Here is a 16,572-nt window from a genome sequence, read left to right on the forward strand (position 1 = left end):
TCATTTGGAAACTGAAAGGGCGTCCTCTTGGTTCACTCTGGAAAAAATTGTGGATTTCATTGATAATACTCTCTCTTACAGTATCTCCTTTGTTGTGTCTTGCGTTTCAAATTGCTTGCTATGTGGCTTGTACTACCTTATGCTGTGATCATGCTGCAGTACAGACAATAATATTTTCTATCTATGGTATTAGTGAATGCTACTAAATCAAATTTTGTCAGAACCTCCCTGCATAGCTATGTCTTTCCAGCCTTGAGTACTCTCAAAGCTAGTGTGGTGAAGACTGGTAGGTGTATTTGTACACAAAGAGCAGAAAGGAGCTGTTCAGGCCATGCCAACTATAAGGGGACTTCAATGGAAGCGGGTTAGGTTGCGACAAAAATCAGGTCTTCTCTCAGAGCTCCCAGACTTCCTGTCCAGCTCCAGTCTAATCCCTCAGCATGTTGTTTTCTAAGAATGAGCTCATGCAACCATCCCTTGCCAACCACAGTGCCGCACATGCTTTGCTACACCAAAAGGAGACATTACCATTGCTTTTAGGATGCCACTGGGCCCAGTTTTTCAGGTCCCTAATGTGATTGCTGACCCAGCATACAGTGAGCCATTCACATTAGTTTAGAATTTCCAACATGAGCGGTGCTTTGGTCTGTTTTTCACCATTTAATAGACCTGCTGTTTTTTTGAGAAATTGGACAAATCATCTAGAAATCATGGCTGCTCCCTCACTGCTTGTGCTATAAGAAAAAAAACAACAACCAGAAAAAGCTAGATTTTCTGTCTACTGTAGGTGCATTCATTAATAAACGAAATAGCACTCCTCTTTGGGATGAGTGTAAACCGTACTCTTGTATCTTATACAGTTTTAAACATCTATTCACTGTCTTCTTCCAGTACTATGTCCATTGTTTAGGTTGTTTTTACAGCACTCAGGATAAGGTGATGCACTCAGGTAATACCAGCAACTAATGAAATCCTGTTGTTCTTGATTGCCAGGTGCTCAGAAGAAGTCTGAGGCAACATTTGTTGAAATATTAATCAAGAAAATCCAACCCAAGAGTTGGAGAAACAAAACAAATAATGTTCTGCACATGGATAAACTTAGATGGAAAATTGGCTTTGCACTTTACTGGAAATTATTTATGATCTTATTTTTGAGGAATAAATTGTCACAGAGGATTATTTTTCCATTACTAATTAGTCATTTGTGTGTGTGATTTTGTTGGCGCTTGTGTGTAGATCTGTGTGCTATGTGTGTCTGCTTGAGCTCTGAGAGACCTGTCAACACACAGAGTATTGAATTTGTGAATGTGTATTTTGTTGCGTTGTGTTGTGCGCTGGTACTTTGTGCCTCAACATTACTCCTGGTGGATCCAGAGAAGTGAAGGAAGCCCCAGGCCCATCAATAGTTGAGCAGGAGCACGGTTGTGTGTCTGTAATGAGGCATACCACATCGCATCATCAATATTACATGCTGGCTTAGGGCCAAGGGATGCGCTCTGTGGTGTGTTCAAGTATAAAGCAATGCGTGTGCATGTGTGTGTGTATGTGTCATGCATACAGTGTAATGAGTGTTTTGTAAGACTTAAGTTAAGTGCACTTGCAGCTGTAGACTTGTCCAAGAGCATGTAGAGATCCTGATGAGGAGGTGAAGTGGGATGAAGGGATCAACAGCAAATGGTGCTTCTACATCAGGTGCCAAAGCACACCTGACTACTCGTGAGCGCTCTGGCTCCCTAACATATTGTGAACAGCTGCGACCTCCACATGTTAACTCAGCCACCAACCACCCTCATCCCCCAACCCTAACCTGGAAATCAGAATGGACATAACAAACAAGCTACCATAATATTTTTCTACAGAATAATTGGAACTTAAAGTGTGCATGTGCACTAATGCACGTGTGCTCTTGATTTGTAAACCAGAGATTCTGCATCATACCAGAATACCTCAATTCAGAGACATTCAAAGTGCTTTTTTATCAGGATAAAAAGTTTCTTGTTATTTGAAATAGCCTTTAATGCAGTTTTATGTAGCTTTATCTCAAAATTATTTTCACCTTTTCACCTTTCACTACATTTTGTAGTGAAGTTATTGGGGCTTGTCTTCCATTTCAAGTGCATCTGGCAGAACTTCTATTTTAGTCTATTTTATATTAGTCTACATAGGCTGTGTAATGGCTAGCATTTCACTTTCATTATATGCAGTCAACATATAATGCAACACATACATTCCAGGGCAGAAGGGAGCTGTTCAGGCCATAACCTGGCCGTAACCTGCTGCAATATGCGGCAGGTTATGTGATTGTGTACCGAGCTCTGAGCACTGCCAAACCACAAGTGACCCACACTCAACACCATGCTTGAATGCATCCTGTGTACACTGATGGAGGACTAAAGCTGCTGCTACTGCTTTGCTAATGTGCTGCTTTTGCTATGCAGCCAGTGTAGACATTGAGTTTCTCTATTAAGTCTTATGGCAGTGAAACCTTAAAATTCAGTCCAGATGTTTGGATGAACTGAGTTAGTGTAACACCTGGCCTGTTTACACATGAACAAATTACACACATGTTCACACACACACACACACACACACACACGCACACACGCTCATACACACAGAACCCTCTAATGTGTTGGATGAGAGTGTTGGTAATAGTTCACCCCCATTCTCGCCTCGTGGCTTCTCATCCCCCTCGGCCAACTGAACAGTACTCAGAAATGAAGTATGGACAAGAATGTTAAAGGCTACCATCAAAGGCCGCCAGTCTACTCCTTTAGATCTATGTGTGTGTGCGTGTGTGTGCGTGTGTGTGTGTGTGTAAAGTACCCCCACAGGTGATTGGATCTGATCTTATCTCATCTCATCTGATTGGCTCATCCGTCTGATGCATTCCACAAGCAAGTGAGAGGGGAGTGTTAGAGGCCTGTCTAAATAATTTAGATCTTGCATTTGTATTGATCAGGTAGCGCTGCTCTCCGCGGGCCACTCCACTACCCCCTATCTCTCCATCCCTCTTCTCCCCTGTTCTTGTTTTTTTCGATTGTAACCTTGTGCCCCTAGCTTTGCTTCCCCTCCACTCTTTCTCCCCCTCACCTCTACATCAAACAGAGTGCAGGTACACTGCTGCGAGGGAGCAGAAAATGCATGAGGAGGGAGAGCTTTTTTTTTTAGTATGATTCCTCAAATGGGAGTGAGGCTGAGGCAGAGAGGGTGGAAGAAAGGTGTAAGCAGTGGATAAAGAAAGAAATAGCACATTGGAGGCAGAAAAAATCTTTTGTGTGTAGGTGTGTGTGTGTGTATATGTATGTGTGTATGTGTGTCTGTGTGTGCGTGTGTGTGTGTGTGTAGCACATATGCAAGTGTCTGTGGAGAGTAATGGAGTGTGTGTAACCTTGGTGATGCAGGTCAGTGGAAATGTAGAAATGAGCGTATTGTGTGTACGGAGGTTGGTGAAGCCTTGTCCGACTTGCATTAAACCCAGTCCATTACTCCATTAAATACTACATCATGTTACGGCCTTGGATCAATACAGCATAATGTAAATACTGATAACGTGTCTCACCACACTGTGGAATGGATTTGTTGAATAGGTAATGTATTCTGGGAAGCAGAAATAGCACAAAAAGACGAGCACATGTATGCACAGTATGAACATGATAATTGCTTGTTTGAATGAGAAGGCCTTTTCCCTGTATTCTGTGGGTATTGTGGTGTTAGAGGTGCACTGAGCAACATGGATTGAATATGATAATGCTTCTGTTGCCAAGCAAAATATCTGTCTTTCTCACAATTTGGCTTCTCGTACATGTTGATAGAATTTGGCAGTGCTTAAGGCTGAAAAGGTGACAAGAAAAAGGAATAAACAGCCTTTACTTTTACCTCACACAGCATTGTTAGAGCATTCAAACAAAAGAAAATAATGAATATTTTGTATTATTTTATGTACTAATAACTAGGTCTATATTTCCATTGTAGAAAATGTTATATGGACCAAGCACAGTGTTTTTTGACCATATAAATGTAGCAGAGAAACATTAACAAGTATAAACATTGCAGACGATTTAGTCATTTACGATAAATACAATAGGTATGTTAACTTTACTATTGTGTAATATTGTGGCGCACGGGGGATGTGAAATGCATTATTAGCAATGTAGCTGTATTTTTAAGAAAAACCACAACAGGAGAAGAGAGGAGGAAATGTCTGGATATAATAAGAGAGAGTTGTGGGATGAATTATTGAGGCTTTGATATGGAGCAGAGATGGGGAGGGGAGAGAGGAGCTGGACTGTGCTCTTAAGACAGGGTGTAGCACATTCAGTATACACAGACACACACAGAACACACACATTCAGACGCACACACAAACGCTGGGCGCCTTGAGTAAGAACGTGTTAATGGAGTCACCCAGACAGACAGGCAGGGAGACTGGGCCACACAGGAGTCTGCTCTGCCCAGATTCCCGCTTTGAAACAGACCAAGCCCGGAAGAATAAGCGCTCCGAGACCAAACTGACAGGTTGATATTCTTACTAAATACACACCAACGCTGTGGGTGTCTCCTCCTTTTCCCATTCAGTTTCCCCCAAAGCAGGGGGATTCCAGGGTCAGGAAATAACAATGCCTCCGTCTTGCCCCAATGCAAAGATTTTTATTCCTCCATGTACAAAAAGTGTAGTTTTGGGGAATGTGTACTCTTTTGAGCCACAAGCTCTTCCCCTGTGCTCTGATCTGTCTGGCTGGAAGCAGTCCAGTGGCTGAGCTATTTTTTTCCAGTGATGCAGCCGGCTCTGTGGTCCCGTCACTCAGGGCTTTTGTTTACCGGGTGGATCAATAGTTAACTTGCTGCTGGATACTCTAAGCTAGAGATCTGTACAGCAGGATAATAGACCTCTGGCAGTTGTCTGGTCCGCTGCTGTTTGTGGTGACCTGTAATGAATAGAGGCTTAGTGAGGCTATCAGGGTTACAGCCAATTAACTCATCAGTCTTTTCTAATATGGTTGTCAATAGGGACAGGCTTTGATTATAGCACTGTTGATTTGTTCAGGATAAGTACATTCTAGCACTGTTGCCTGTGAGAAAGACAGTGAGGTGATGTTATCATACTCTTTTCTTGTCTGACCTCTTTACTGTAAAAGTGACTCAAGTCCCTATTTAGCAGGATCTTTAATTGTGCTCCTGTGTTTGTGTGTGTCTGTGTGTATCACTCTGTGCGTGTGTGTGTGTGTGTGTGTGTGTGTGTGTGTGTGTTATTGTTGCTTTTTAACACCTGCTTGCACATCTGCATGCTCTCCTCTCCTCCTGCAGGGTGTTTGGTCTCATTGGCATCCTAGTTAATGGTCACTTTACATTTACAATTGTTAACACCTGAGCTCTGTGCTCATTAGTAGCAGGAACTGTAGTGTAATGTCCACACGCGTGTACATCACACCAGCTAATTATCTTTGTAGCCTGCAAACGAAGTGTGAGCATGATCTAGTACTTGCAAGCCCTGACACCTAATCAAGTGGTAAATTGCAGTTTATCTTATGTCTTTTTGTGTGTTATCAATAAAGTAATAAGAGTCAGTAAAGGGAAGAGAGAGAGGATAATACATTGTATTTTGTTTTAAGTTACATTTGTGAGACTGTTTTTGTGTTTTGCTTGAGTGCTTTGTGACTTTAACAACTGGATATGGAAATGCAGTAACACTCAGATTTGCTTTTCCTCTCTCTTCAGTAACCATCTCTACAAGTGTATCCTTTGATGGTCTGCTGGTGACTGGCCTCTACACCTCCACACCAGTCCAGTCTGCTCCAATCCCTGCTCCGGCTGCCTTCGGCTTTGGTAAGTCCTCATGAGATACCACTTCAGGCGGTTTAGTGTGGCCTACTCAGCCATGCTCCTAGTGCCAATATAAGTGCTTCATTAAATCCTCAACTCAGCTTTGCCTTTTAGCACAAACAAACCCTCAGATACTCTAAATCGTATCTTAGCACTGGGACTATGGAATTTTAGTGTGCATGACCCAGCTCACTGATCCACATCCGTTCCCAGAATGAGTACAACACCACTTCCCCACTCCTGTTGTGACAGGCTGTGATGGATGAGGAGTGACCATGGGTTTGGCTGTATGGATTTTAATTGATGTTTGAGAGAAGAAAAACAAAAGACTGAATATAAGATGAGAAAAGGACATGGGAGAGCAAAGATAAAAGTGGATGAGGCCTCTGAGAGTCAAAACCAACCTTCAAATAACAAAGAAGAACATATTAATGATCATCAGGTTTTATAATTAAATGTTGAGTCGTCATCTGGCATTTGATTTACCCAAAAGTTTTTTTAGTTAAATTTCCTAAACATTACCAGCATTTTCATTTTTTGTTCTTTGCGTTGTCAGTTGTGTCTAAATTAACTACAGGCAGTTAATTTACAGTGTGAATTTACAGAGTACTTCATCTTACTAAATTTTTATTTCATATTTTGCAAAATATAAAATTAAATTTAGTTTGAAAAATTGTTAAGACAAGTGTTGACTAATTACACAGTCAAGATGCAACGGAATCAAAGTGAAGTGTGACCCATTTCTGGACACACAATGAGGATTTTTAGACTCAGATGAAGTGTGTGCGGATGGAGCCCCTGTGTGCAGGGGTGGGAGCTCTCTAGGGGCAATGGACCAGCCATAAAGAACTCCTTAGAGAACAGGGCTACTGGCCCAGAACTGCTGCCCAGTGGGCTCACTTATCCTGACTAACTCCACTGTTCTTCAGTCGCTGACTTCACCCGAGCCAGGGCAGCTCTTCACTCTTGGCAGCCCTGTTTACTGGGGAGGCATCCAAGCATGGATTGCGTCACCTTTGCTTCACTCTCATTAATTTGAAAAGTTTTAAGAGAAGGGTTGCACAGACTGATAGGCAGCAGCTTGTGGAACTGTGAGTTTCTGCATGGTGTGTGTTTGAATAAGTCAAAGCCTTCCGTTACAGTATGTGTAATGTGCTAAGCAGTGAAGTCAAAATGTTATGATTATAACTTCTGTTCCCTGAAGGGGAGGAACAAGGTACAACGCATATAGTATTGGATATCACGCCCCTGCTGCGTGACCTGACTGAAGACACCTTTATTCATGCATTTAAGGCAGATGATCTGTGGTGACGTATGTGAGGCTTCGTCTACACATATATACATCCGTCACCACAGTCATCCTTCAGTGCGAAAGCCGCTCATCGCCAAGCCCAGCTGTGTAGCGTGGCACCCTAGTGTTCTACATTCCTCTCCTTCAGGGAACAGAAGTTATAGTCATAACATTTTGTTCCCTTTCAGTTGATTCATTCGGTACAACACATGTAGTATGGGACATAGGGCTGCTTGATTATGGCAAAAATCATAATCGCGATTATTTTGGTCAATACTGAGATCATGGTTATTTAACACAATTACTTACTTACTAAATGTCATGCAATTATTGAACTTTAAAAAAAACTTGTCTTTTTAACAGTGGATTTCCTTGAACTTTAAATATAAATAAACTGAAAAACAAATAAAAAATTAAAGCTGCAAGCAGCGATGATCGGGCCCTCGCTCCCTTGCGTACATTGGGTTGGGCGCGTTCGAAGGGCTTCTGTCACAGGCATGTAGATGTCTCCAGACCTGAACTGTTTTCAGACAGTGCAAGAAGGAGATAAACATCACTTCCTCTGTCCACTATTTTGCCTGCTGCTGGGGCTGCTCCGTTGAAATTTCGTAGGGAGCGCTATGGAGCCAGTTTGCATCACTGACTGAATATTGTCATGTAGACGTGTTCAGGCCTGGACTGTTATCAAACATGTGAAGTTTCAGGCAGATCCAACCATGTACATTAAAGTTTTAGCAATTTCCTGTTTCATGGCGAAACATCAAAAGTCAACGCCGCGCCACAGCCACACGCTTCAATGAAATCATGCTTTCAACTAAATGTTTTGATAACTTTTGATCACAATCTAGTCTAGATGACACACACTGATTCTGAAATGGTCACAATGAATTCTGTAGGAGGAGTTCGTTAAAATACAAGGTATGTGAAATTGCCAAAAGTAAGCACTAAATTCAAAATGGCCGACTTCCTGTTGGGTTTAAGCTATGGGTCCAAGAGATGTTTTTGTGTGTCCTGGCATGATACATGTGTATACCGATTGTCGTTCATGTAGGTACAACGTGGCACGGGGGCTGCTTCGTTGAAATATTGTAGGGGGCGCTGTGGAGCAATTCTGCCACACCCATGCCCGCCAGTTATAAAATTTTACAGATTTTAAGACCTGTCACGTGTGTGCACAGTTTTGTGACTTTTCAAGCATGTCTAGCCCCTTAAAAACAGCTTCGTACTTTGTGGCGAACAATGTGTTGCCATGGCAATGGCTTTTGATGAAAACTCAAAAGCTTCAGGAGTTATCATCATCAAGGTCTTACACCTTGGCTGACCAAATTTTATGTGTTTCTGACTAACCTGCTAGGAGTAGTTAGCAAAAGAGTGGTGCTTAATACTTCCTGTTACCAGTAGGCGGCGCTATGACTGTCACTAAATATGGGCCTTAAATGTGTTCAGACCGGGACAAGCATATGAAATTTGGAAAAGATCAGACCATGTGGAGTCAAGTTATAGGGCTTTGAAATTTCATGGCGAGACATTGAAATTCACCGCGTCGTCATGGCCACACCTTCAGACTATACAAACTCCAAGGTCTTGAGGCTATTCTGAGGAAATTTGAGGTGGATCCAATCACCATGCTACCCACAGGGCGTCAAAGCGTAAAACATGTTACTTTCTGTTGCCAGTAGGTGGCACTATGATCAGTATCATCTCCATGGTCTGTAGATGATACTGATTCAATTTGAAGTCGCTGAGTTTGTTAAAGTATGCATGCTGGAAATGGCAAAATCTGAGTCAAAATGGCAACTTTGATCCAAAATGGCTGACTTCCTGTTAAATTTAGGGTATGTCTCCAAGAGACTTTTCGGTGCGTCTGGTCATGATACACATGCATACCGAATTTCGTTATTCTACGACAATCCGTGTCGAGGGGCTCAATTTTCTTAATTTTCTAGGGGGCGCTGTCAAGCCATTTTGCCCTGCCTTTTTGCAAGACCCATAAAATATTAAATTTTTCACCACCTCTGATGTATGTGCAAAGTTTAACAACTTTTCGTGCATGTTTAGGCCCTCAAAAATGCGTTTGTTTTGGAAGAATAATAATAGAGAAGAGAAATAATTCCTTTAGATCCAATAGGGCCTTTGCACCGCTTGGTGCTCGGGCCCTAGTAATGGTAATGTGAACAAGAAACCTGCTTTATGCAATTGGAGTATGGGATTAGAGAAACTTGGTTTCCACGGGTAGATTTTACTCCCTGGAGAACACCGATTTCTCTGCCATGTATACATGTAACTAGGTTTCTAATCAGCTTTTTACAAGTAAGCATGTGCACAATAACAGACTGCAGACCAGAGTTTACTCTCAAATTGCAGCCATATAGAGCAACTGCCGGACATATGTTTAAATAGCCATATAATAGCTTGCATTTAAACAGCAAATAAACACAAAAACACACAAAATGCTATGATCCAACAAATGTATTTTATTCAGCAGAATGAACTCTTCACAAACTTTGCGAACTGAGCATATAGACTACAACAATAAAATAAAACAAATAGCCTTGCTGTTGTTTATTAAATGCAGCCATGTGGGCAGCCTGAAGCTGCAGATCCACCACCACCTCCACCTACCGTGGTCTCCCCAAGCCCACTTCTCACTGGGACCGCGGAAAAGTTAAATTTCCTACTGATCAATTACACGTTATTTAACAATGGAGCTCCAGGCTGATCCATTTGTTTCACTGTGCCAGTGCTGGATGTAACCTTACCTGAGAGAAAACGATCAGAGTTGTGTCAACTGCTGTCGAGCCAAAGCGCAGGGCTGTTGCTGGAGTGTGCAGCTTTTGAATCTCGTGCCATGCTTAGTCACATCTGACCAAACACTCAGTGAATCTCTTAATGTCAAAACCAAACTTTTGCATAATATAAGTTTATATTTAAGTTGTCTTAGCAACATATCTTATAAGTCACAAAATATTAAACTATTTTATATGCTGTTAATGAATGTCCCTAATGGGACATACAGTACTGTGTAAAAGTTTTAGGCACTTTAAATGTTTTGATTCATATCCATAACACAATACCATCAGAGAGGTCTGAATGGAAATTCATTCTGCAGCATGACAATGACCAAACATACAGCCAGAGACTAAGAAGACAAAGAACTATTTTCAGTGACAAGAAGAACAAGGAGTCCTGCAACAGATGGCTTGGCCCCCACAGAGCCCTGATCTCAACATCATGGAGTCAGTGTGGGATTACATGAAGAGACAGAAGAAATGAGACAGCTTAAATCCACAGAAGAACTGTGGCAAATTCTCCAGAATGCTTAGAACAACCCACCTGCCAAGTATCTTGAAAAACTGTTTGCAGGTGTACTGAAGAGAACTGGCACTATTTGAAAGGAACAGCTTGGTCACAGCAAATATTGATTTGATTAAGGTTTTTTCTCTTTGCTGAACTTTGTATGAATTTAATTGATAAAGAAAAACAATTTCTAGCATTATTTTTGTGAACATTCTCACTTTACTTTTAACACCTAAAACTTTTGCACAGTACTGTATATTCACGCCTGCAGAGCAGCCACTGAACCGGAGTCACACCTGCAGCACTCTAGTGCATCACAGACCAAGCAGAAAGGATAGATTGAGCCACCGAAGGTGCTGTCACATCCAAATGATAAAACCGAAACAAAAGCGTGTGGTGATGAGCAGTTGGCTGCAGCAGAGATATCACTTACAGATATCCCTTTAAACAAAGCACATGATGTTGCTATGCCCCTGGTCGAATGTGCCCTCACACTGTGTGGCAACAGTGAGGCTAAGCTAGGGAGATAGCCACCACAATCCAGTGAGAAAGCTGCTGTTTAGACAGGGGTTTGCCCTTGGCCAGATTAGCAAAATAGACACACAATTGGTCACATAAACACACATTCTGAGTGTGGTCTATGTAGGTGCCTAGCACATGCACAAAGCACAGGGAATGCAACCTCCTCGAGCTCCTCGGGTGCAAAAGGAGGGGGACAGAACCTCAAGAAGTCAAAAGCCATGGAGCTACAGGCTGTAGGGACAATCTTGGGCAAATACACCGCATTTGTGCAATGTAACCTTGGAGCCATCCAAAGTGAACTGGGTACAAGAGGGATGCACAGATAAAGCATTAAGGTCACCCACCTGCTTTGCGGAGGTCAAAGCAAGAAGCAGTGCAGTTTTGTATGAAATAAATTTCATATCTGCGGACTCAATGGGCTCAAATGGAGGCTCACAAAAAGCATGAGGGGACGCTGGATCTAACCATAGGCCTCAGCCGGCGGACTCCCTTTAAGAAACGCATGGCAAGAAGGTGAGTACCTGGTGTCACTACATCAAAGCCAACATGACAGGCAGATAGAGCTGCCAAGTAGACCTTACTTGTGGAAAAGGAGAGACCCTTATCTAGCTGGTCCTGAATGAATGTCAAAACATTCACAGTAGATTGAAATGGGAGTACATTTTGGTCCTGATACCACTGCTTGAGAGCCCACCCTTTATAGGCATGTGAGCCTCTAGTAGATGATGCCCTCACACTTTGGATCGTTGCCACCACACTTTAGGGCAGACCTTAGCTGTTAAATTGGACCTCTCAGCAGGTAGGCCTGCACAGTTCTGGACATGGATGAATCACCTCTCCTCCTGCTTGAGAGAGGAAATCCCTGCAGAGAGGAAGCTGCCAGGGCCTTGCCACCAGCAGACTGATTATCTCAGCATACCACAACTTTGCTGGCCATTAAGGGGCCACCAGGATCAGGGAGAGGTACAGGAGGCCGAGTGACAAGCCGAATGGCAGCACCAGATATTCGTAGGCCGTGCCCTTGAATGCAAACCTTAGAAACTGCCTGTGGTCTGGGTGTATCGCTATGTGAAAGTAAGCATCTGTGAGGTTGATTGTCACAAACCAATCCCCTAGGCTGATAGACAGCACTCAAACTTAAGGAAGTCCTGTTGTCCCGGGGACAGTAAAAATAGCACCCAGGACACAACAATGAGAAAACACTGATGTTATTTGGATAAACTGACTACATATGGGAATCTAAATGGTTATTTTCTCACCTGAAAAAAATGTTAAAACTTAATAAAGTGACATATTAACAGCAAAAATCTTTTAGTCTGGTGCAAGTTAATCTCCACCATGATCCCATCGCTGCAGTGTTACAGCATATTTGGTGACCCATCACATTCTGTGACCTGCCCTGATGTTCATCTCACTCCTCATGCCTAAACCAACCTAATCACCACTGCAGGTCACAGAATCTAATGGGTCACCAAATATGGTGTATCACCTGTTGGTGCAAATGCATTCTGGGATACCCAGTCAGGTCCTGATGTAGTGAAAACCTGCAGTCAAAAAATGCTGAAGTGGCTGAAAAACACTAATGGTAAAGCAAGTGAGCCCCCCCAAAGGAAGCCACAGTGACAGCCAAAACCATGAAGATGTGTTGGTATCTTCCTGTCACGGCTCTCAGTCACATCCACATCATCTATCCAAACTCCAGTAAATTCGCCAGCTTAGCTAGCACTTAATGATAGCATCAAGTGTTAGCTAGCTATTGAAATGTGGTTGTGATGCCTTGCTTAGCTATATAAAATTATAAAATGCAGTCCACAAGGTGTTATTATTATTATTATTATTATTATTATTATTATTATTATTATTATTATTATTATTATTATTATTATTATTATTATTATTATTATGTGTAACAACCATAATGCACAGTTGCACATTTAAATCAGCACAATAATACAACTTAAAGATTAAGTAAACCATCATTGCATTGCAGTCATTTTGTGCATTTGCTCTTGTTAAATCACCTCTCCTTTTGTGGGGGTGGGGGGTGGATAATGATGAGATTGATGTACATATGAACTCAAAACAAATTGAACTGAATGTTATGTTAAACTATGAAGCTGCATGACATTTCAAATACAATTAAATATTCAGAACTTCCCTGGTGGACCAGGGTGAGTCAGTGAAGTGATATGAATTACTGAAAGTTACAAAGTTATTAAACTATTTTATATTTATACTATTTGTTATGTAGTATGAAAAATTGGAACTTCAGTTTGGGACAATGGTTGTTTAGTCTGGGACAATTGAAAGTAGAGTTCAGAACAGTTGTGTTAGTGTTAGCATTTTGGACCTGTAAGTTTGTAGGTAATTGTTTAACACTCACAGGTCAAGAATAGGACAAAGCCCTCTCCCTGTCTTCGGAACAACAAAATAATGGCTGTACCAACCTTTGTTCGTCCCCAAAGCGGTAACAACTCGTCTTGTTTTTCTCTTCAACAGAGTGTTTATTTCCTCCTTCAGTACTGCTGTTGCCTTGCCTCCTACAACTGTGTTTATTATAAAGAGGAAACAAGGTGGTCTGACCCGTAACTGTAACCAGTAACCCATGGCAATGGTTCTCTCTACCCATTGAGTGCATGTGCGCCATTGAGGGAGGTGAACTGCTGGTGAACTGGAGCTGACTGAACTGCAGTTCTGTAGGGGAGGGTAAAGTGCCAAACATTGGGAACACTTGCTGTGGTCACCTGAGTAACATTTAATGCACCCAAACTGGGGGCTACAACCTGAGGCAACAGAAGTGATTTGTGTGCATGGAGGGTTGTGCTTGACAGACTGTGTTAGGGAAGTACAATGCCTCTTGGGGCTGGAACCCAGAACAGATGATGCTGCTCAGAGTGTCTGTCTGCGTCTTCCTTAGCTCAAACTTTGCCTAATTAGCGTTAAGCGACTGCCCAAACAAACGCTCAGAAGACACTGGCTTGTCCACATAAACATCCCTGTCCCTATTCAAAACATCGGAGATAGTCAGCCACAGGTCTCTCTGCACCACCACTGTAGATGCAGTCCCTCTGACCAGGGAGAGTGTTGCACAGTGGGACACGTGGAGAATATCATCCGTGGCAACTCAGACCTTGCTGAGAAGATGTGCCAGTGGACTGTCGGGGAGCGTCTATGTCACAAGCTCTGCCAGACACATGATTTGTTAGGTCTAAAGCATGATGACTAAGCTCAGTGTGCTGGTGGTGCCTGCCTACACTTGGTAAATCTTCTCAAGCTGAGATGCAGGGAACCTGCACTGCTTGGATGGGACAGCTGTGGGGCTGCCCATACCATGGTTGTGTGATGGGGCCAGATAAGCTGCCAAGGATGGCTCCAATGGGTGGAGGATTGACCAAACCAGCTTTTTTTGGCTCCATCCAGATCCAAATACTGTCCATGGATGGTCACTGTGACGTGGCTGGACAGCAGTTTTTTCTATGTCGAGGTTAACTCCAAGATGAAGGGGGAAGGAAAAATTCCTGTGAACTGTGATGGTTTCTGAGCCGGTGGAGGAGAGGGCCACTTCACCTCCAGTTTCTCAGCTAGACGGCAGTACAGTGAGAAGAAGGATGTATCGTCCCGGCCAACTGACGCAGCAGTGGCAGTGTACTGGCCCGATGATAAAGCCTCCTGTTCGATCTTCGATAAACCAACACATCTTCGTCATCATGGCAAGCAGCTAGCTTGAGCTGCGGCTGGCTAGTGGCTAGTGGAGGGTTCTAGCTCAAACTCGGCTAACCTCTCAACATACTCCATGTGGTCAGCCCAGTTACCAGTGGAGACTTCAACCAAAAGTTTCTCAGATTAAGCTGGGTCCCTCAACTCGTAGAGGAGGAGGTAATTGCTGTGCGACGGTAGTGTATCCCAGCACTTTCTCTGCGAATGTGACCCACCTATCCAGGGTTGAGCACCGAAGCTGGCAACAAGATGCACAGGACTCAGGCTCAGTCAACACTCTCCTGGCATGGAGAACAACCAGAAAGACAGGACATGCCTCATGCTGGTCTTTTTCGTGCAAAGAGAAGCTGCACCCCTGAGGACAGGGGCGGACAGAGGACTTCTTCTCTGCCTGTTCAGGCTTGGTGCTCATACCGAGACACAAAGCCCATGGGTAAAAAGCACACAAAATTAGCGCTCCATGGGTCTAACTCAGAATTTTATTTTTCAATCGTCTGCACAATAATTAGGTAGATGGGAATAATTTTATGCAGCACCCTCCGTACCCTAGTGGCAGCAGCCTGGCTGGTCTGCAGACCACAGTCCATGGCAGGTCGTCACATCTGGAGAGAGAAGGCTCTTGAGCTTTGGGGGGGGGGGGGGGGGGGGCTGAAGAGCGATGCTCCCACAGAGAGAGAGCTTCATCAATGAGCTCATAGAAACCTGATGACATCGCTATGCACAACAGAGCCAGTGTTTGAACAAAATGCTTTGAAGATAATGCAGTGGAACAATAATAGAATGAGATGCTGCTTGATGTGCATTGTTGTTTTGACAAATATAAAGGGATCTGAGAGGACAAGAGGGTCATGCAACTCCACAAGGGAGCTTTACGAGCCTTGTGGTTTTTAGTTTAGAGCGTCTAAGAAAGGGTGTGGCTCTAATCCCCCTCTATGGAGGCATGCAGGGGACACAGATACACATGGACAGCAACATGCACACACACACACACACACACACACATACACACATAGTATTCAATAAAGAAATATCCACCCACTCTCATTCAAATACACATATACACACTCCAGCTGTGTACAGCTGTTAGAGCAGCGGCTGGCTGGGGGAGCATGTGGCTGACAGATGTATCAGTGCGGGGACCAACATGAACTCCAGCACAGGAAGAATCAAACCTCACTGCACCGCCACCACAGGATTGCAGACAGAGGGAGGAGATTAGTGGTGAATTCAGATTCCTGAATATTTTTGAGATTTAAAATCACCAGATTAAGTTAATCAAGAAGAGAGAAGACTATTCTGTTAATAGGTATTTTATTTTTGCGGGGTCAGTTTTGGTAGAGAAGAAGAGGATGAGAAAAAGATGGCCAAATCGCCTTGTAAGGAGCATAGATGGATAGACAGATAAAGGGAGAGAGCTGTGCAGACACAGAGGTTAGTGTTTGTACACTCTGTGTGGGGATGTCTAGTGGTTGGTTTGGTCAGAGCTATGGCATCAAGCAGAAAGGATGACTGCACGCTGGCCTCCAAAGAGAGAATTCTCCTCGGCCTTCCGTGTCACCCTTCACTGCTTTTTACGGAAAAACTAATAAAAACCAGTGCATGTACATGTGCATGATCACACTGCATGCAAATACGCACACTATATCACTGGTCTTCTTTCCCTGTCTCTGTGTTTGTCTTTTTTTCTTTTTCTTTTTTGGATCTGTCACACATAATAATGTAGAGACCCTCACACATTCACACACACAAACACCGCAACATGGAGACAGAAAAGTGAGCATTTTATTGGCTTCCACTCCCTCTGAATAACAATGCACTTCACAGTACATTTGTAATAAAAGTGTGAAGCTTTAAGGGACTGACTTTTTACTGCGTCGTCGGAACTCAACACCCACTCATTGTCGAATTAGCTGAAGTGTGAT

General features: G+C 43.1%; 1 protein-coding gene across 1 annotated transcript in view; it reads left to right on the forward strand.

The window, feature by feature from the left end:
* Positions 1–16,572, forward strand: part of reln (reelin) — a 107,264-nt gene that overhangs the window by 14,673 nt on the left and 76,019 nt on the right. The window contains exon 2 of the mRNA XM_044357227.1: positions 5,719–5,826. Within this exon, the coding sequence (XP_044213162.1) occupies positions 5,719–5,826 (108 nt within the window). The remainder of the gene's footprint in view (positions 1–5,718; positions 5,827–16,572) is intronic.

Source organism: Thunnus albacares, chromosome 7 (assembly GCF_914725855.1).
Source record: "Thunnus albacares chromosome 7, fThuAlb1.1, whole genome shotgun sequence".
Lineage (NCBI taxonomy): Eukaryota > Metazoa > Chordata > Actinopteri > Scombriformes > Scombridae > Thunnus > Thunnus albacares.